This window comes from Podarcis gaigeae (assembly GCF_964106915.1).
Source record: "Podarcis gaigeae genome assembly, chromosome: 7".
Lineage (NCBI taxonomy): Eukaryota > Metazoa > Chordata > Lepidosauria > Squamata > Lacertidae > Podarcis > Podarcis gaigeae.
Genome location: NC_139683.1, coordinates 38,960,570 through 38,965,635, shown reverse-complemented (window position 1 = coordinate 38,965,635; position 5,066 = coordinate 38,960,570). Strand labels below are relative to the sequence as shown.

At 56.2% G+C, this 5,066-nt stretch overlaps 1 protein-coding gene across 1 annotated transcript; it reads left to right on the top strand.

Moving 5' to 3' along the window:
* Positions 1–598: 598 nt before the first annotated feature.
* Positions 599–3,794, top strand: SOX17 (SRY-box transcription factor 17). Its single transcript, XM_083748754.1, has 2 exons — positions 599–1,044; positions 2,570–3,794. The coding sequence occupies exons 1-2, from the start codon at positions 750–752 to the stop codon at positions 3,433–3,435; spliced, it is 1,161 nt and encodes a 386-aa protein (XP_083604880.1). The 5' UTR covers positions 599–749; the 3' UTR covers positions 3,436–3,794.
* The last annotated feature ends 1,272 nt before the right edge of the window (positions 3,795–5,066 follow it).

Below are 5,066 nucleotides of genomic sequence, written 5' to 3'. Positions count from 1 at the left end.
TAGAGCATAGTTTTCCGTAATAAATATGATACTTGCATTTACAAAATATATATATTTTAGACTCCATTTGTGTGCGTGTACCCATGCGATACAAAAACTTAACGAATTATGATACACGATAACGTATCATGTACAAATGTAACGCTTACATATTATAAATGTATTTCTTCCATCAGATTTACCAATGACATTTCCTGTCTAGAAAACACGTCCAGCAGACAGGAAACAGATAAAATAGGTCGAAAGTGGTTCATTTTCCCTCTCATAAAAACAAACTACTTAAATAGCGTGATCCCAAGCAAGGATATCCTCTTCGGTCACCTGTAACGAGTCACCTTCGGGTCTCTCTCATTCCGAGCCCAATCGCCCTTAACATGAAAGTAGATCCCATTGATCTCAATGGAATTTACTTCCACGTACCCCCAAGTCATGGAAAAATCCACTTGTCGCTGGAAAGGTTACTCCTGGCCAGCTCCCATACAGGTGAATTGCAGATGGAACTGGTCCTCTGCTCGCCCGCTGCGACGGTCCCCGGCCCCGCCCACGAAGCCGATTGGCCCGGGCTCAGTTTAAACGAAGCCGCGCGGCGACAGCCGCCAGCTAGTCGAGAGCCAGCGCGGACTGCCTGAGTGTCGCTCGGAGCCTCTCCCAAGCGTTCCTTCCAGCGAGCCGTCCCAATTTGCCTTGCGGGGGCGCCAGGAAGAGGACCGAGGGCAAGGAGCGGGTGGGTCCGGCGGAGCAGCGTGGCAATGAGCAGCCCCGATGCTGGATACGCCAGCAGCGACGACCAAGGACGGTGCTCGCTCCCTCCTCCGCTCATGATGCAGTGTCCGTGGGCAGAGTCGCTGAGCCCGGAGGGCAAGGGCAAGGGCGAGGCGGCCGCCGCCGCCGATGCAGGCCAGCAAGGCGGGCCGGGCCGGGCCAAAGGGGAAGCGCGCATCCGCCGCCCCATGAACGCCTTCATGGTCTGGGCCAAGGACGAGCGCAAGCGGCTGGCGCAGCAGAACCCGGATCTGCACAACGCCGAGCTCAGCAAGATGCTGGGTAAGTGCCCGGGAGGCTTGCGGGGGGGGGGGGGCTGTAAGATGCCAGTGGCAAAGGAAGTCCCTAGACCTTGCTGTTGTTACCTACAACAGAGTAACTGCACAATCCCACGCATGCTCCTTTGGAAGTAAATTCAAGAGGGTTCCAAGTAGTTGCGTGAAAGCAGATGTGTCAACTTGAATGAAATATATTGGGGGGCAGGTAAGCCCCTACCCGCATAATCGATCACATGACGTGGGGCAAGCACACCATGTGAAAGGCAATGCCCAACAACGGGGGGGGGCGGCCCCCTCCAATATTTTATTGGGGGCGCCAAAGGGACGTCGACTCCTAGGAGTTGGCCTTTGTGCGCGGGAGCGCACCCCAAAGCAACTGCCATCTCCGCAAGAGGAGGGTCCTTCTCTGGGAAGCTGGCTCGGCCACGCGAAGGAATAACTCGCGAGCTTGGAGCGCACGGGGCAGAGCAGCAGTTCCCAGGCCGCTCTCGCCCTCGATCCCGCCCACCACGCAGGCAGGGTGGGCTAAGGGAGTTTCAAAAGGTTGGCTAAGAGGAGCAGGAGGGCTGAAAAGGCTTAAGCCTCGACGTAGCTAATGGAAGGTCCGACGGCAAAGATTCGGATTCCAGCGACATAGATTTATTTACATTGCTATAATCCGATGTGCCTTTTTTGGCACGGGGAACGGGAAGGGAAATACTCTTTCGCAAGCGGGAGGACGACTGGCCTGCGTTTCTTCGTAATGCCGGCGCTGCTCCTCTCAGCTGATGGGTCTGGGGCGCGAGGAGGCCGGCCAGCTGCTGTTGTTTATCCACATAAACTAGTCTTCTGCCCTCCCGAATCCCGAAGGGTCTACACTTGTTTTAAGCCTAGATTCAAGTGTCACATAGACTCTAGTTATTAAGCAAGCTGCTTGTGGTCCCTCAAATGCTGGCCACTGCACTGCAGCCTGAAATCCCCCCCGAAAGCCAGAACCAACCGGCCCGGCTCCGAAGAGGTGCGTCCACGAAGGGGCAACCCTCTTGCCTATCCCTGCTGAGCAGAGCGTGGAAACCTGTGGCCCATCGGAAGTTGCTGGACCTCCGCTCCGATCACCGCTGACCAATGGTTGATTCACGCTGATGGGAGCTGGGAATCCAGAAACCCCTGAAGGGCCACAGATTGCCCATCCCCGAGGAGGCTGTGAGATGGTGTGGAAGGCAATGGTCGTATCCCCATTGACCTTGGAGCATGGAATCCATTTCTGAGTAGGCTGTCAGTTGACTTTTTTGCTGCCTGAGGGAAAGTCCGCGCCAAGGCGAGAAAACGCCAGCAGGCAGAGTGTGTGCCGAGGTTTGGGGTGAGGGATGTATGGGATTAACTTCCATGTTAGGACTGCGTTGTCAATTGACTTGCTTTCTTGCCTTGCTGAGGGCAGACCAGCGGGCAGTGTGGCGAGGTTTGGGGCGGAGGGGATGACTGGCAGCCGCCCAGGCTGAATTGTGGGCGCCCGTTTGAAACATTTTCCCCTTCTCTCCTCGCGCTGACAGGCCAGTCGTGGCGAGCGCTGACCCAGGAGGAGAAGCGGCCCTTCGTGGAAGAGGCGGAGCGGCTGCGGCTGCAGCACATGCGCGACCACCCCAACTACAAGTACCGGCCGCGGCGGAGGAAGCAGGTGAAGCGCCTCAAGCGCGGCGACGGCGCGGCCGAAGGCGGGAGCGGTTTCCTCCCGGTGCAGCAACAGCAGCAGCAGCACCACCACCACCACCCGCAGCAGCACCAGCTGGGGCTGTCCATGGACGCGGGCAGCGGCTGCGAGGGGCTGGGCCTCCCGTACCCCGAGCAGCCGGGCTACGCCGGCGGGAACTTCCACTACCGAGACTGTGCGCCTCTCCCGCTGCCGGCTTTGGGCGCCCATTTCGGGAGCTACAACCTGCCCACCCCCGAGCCCGAGTCGCAGAGCGGCGCCTGCGCGGAGCCCGCCTTTTTCCCGCCTCACCAGCCCGACGAAGGCGGCTGCCTGCTGGGGCCCTACGGCTACCCGACGCCGCCCGGCGCCGAGTACCCCTGCAACGGCGCCCCCGCGGGCAGCAGCGCCGGGCTTTTCCGCGCCCGCTTCGCGGCTCCCGTGGCCGCCTACGCCTCTGCTCAGGATCCCGCGCAGCAACAGCAGCAGCAGCAGCAAGCCTGCCGTCGAGGAGACGCCGCCGTCGGCTTGGAGCATCTTCCCCCGCATGACGTGGAGCTGCTGGCCGACGTGGACCGCGCCGAGTTCGAGCAGTATCTGCCCTTCGGCTGCCGGCCGGGCGAACTGGGCCTCCCTCCCTACGCGAGCCACGAGGCCTCGGAGGCGAACTCTGCCGCCGCTTACTACTGCGCAGCCGCGGGAGGAGGGGGAGGCTATCCGGAGCTGTGAGAGGGACTCTGCGGACTGGAATAGAGGCAGGAGCGGACTGGATCCCTCGGTTCTATTTATTGTAATTTATTGACTGAAACATTTTTAGAAACCAGGCCTGGGAACTTTGAGCGGGGTCTTTTTTTAAAGTACCCGCTGGAGCCTTCGTTTCCCCTCTCCCCCTTTCCTTCTTTCTGTAACCTCCACATCGGACAGAGCCAGCGAGGCTGCCCTTAGAGCTCACTACGAGGCAACTGGCCCTTCGCCTCGGAACCCGCTTCCTTCAAGGGGTCCTTGTACAGAAGGGGGTGGGACTTGGGGAACCCCCAGTACACGTTTGACTTGGAAACAGCTCGGCAATAAAATAACTCAGGTGGTTATGAGTGATGGTGTCGTTCTTGCGGGCTTCGCCGTGTGTTTATATAAATATACCCAACACCTTTGCGGAAGGTAGAGCAGAAGGTCCTCTGTTCAGCTCGCAACATCTTGGGGGGGGGGGTGTCTCTGCCAGTCAGTGTAGAAAACATGGAGGAAGATGGGTCAATGGTCTGGCTTGGTCCGAGGCAGCTTCCTCTGTGCCAAACAGGAGAACGGAGAGCTGGTCAAACAATTCGCACTTCACATTCCTTGTCTGGTCACCTCGGTGCTGCTACAAAGTTCATGGAGTAGGCACTTTTAATAAGACTTCTGCCTAGAAGCTGGAAGGTTGTAGAGTGAGATGTGTATAAAGCAGAGCCGGTTTTACCTCCAGCCAATATCTCTAATTATAAGGGGGCATATTAAAGGTATTAGACTTTGGGGGAGAGTTCGATGATACTCGACATCTTCCAAAGCAGTAAACATGAACGTACAATTACTGAACTATAATCTGACTGGCACTCGAATCTCAAGATCCCCAGCCCATTGCTTTCCAAATACAGTAATACTATTTCAGATACTTCAGAAAGTTTGTTTAAATGCAGGCAATTTCTCCCTACAGCTGGAGAGCTTTCCAGAGGAGTCACTAAAGCAGGGCTCTAGATGCAGGGGTCGCACGATTTTTCTTTCCCCTCGCTACTTTTTGCTAAACTAAACCGCTGAAGTGAAAAAAGCTGAAGGCAGTCAAGTGGAGATTTGCGTGCAAACGAATTTTCCACTCCACCCCCTTCTGCAACTCCAAAACTCGGGCTCTCTTGCCTTCCCCCAATGAGGCTTTGGCTCATAGGTCCCGGGGATCTAGTAAAAGGTAGCTTCCCTTTTAGAAAGGGTATTTCTTTGCAAAATAATTTGATTATCCACTACAGTTGGTTTGAAAATAAAGGACGGCGGTGTTCCAACTGCCTTTCCTCTCAAAATAGTGAGTTTACCGCTTAAATAATTTCTGGCAATAAATGAACAGGTTTGGGAAGAACAGGTAGGAGGTGTAGGTAGGTTGTGATACCAGTCACAACCTTGTGTAACGACACCAAAACGCTTGATCCAGGCTGGGGGTGTACTTCAGAAGGAATCCGTTGTCCACCTGGTGCCCGCCTGCTGTTACTGGGCTCTCCCACAATCTCTGAACACTGGTCGTGTTAGCTGGGGCTGAGAGTTGGGGTCTAAAGCACTGGCGGGGGGGGGGAGGATCGGACCAGGTTGGCAAATGCCACTCTGCAAAGGAGGATCAAGTTCCA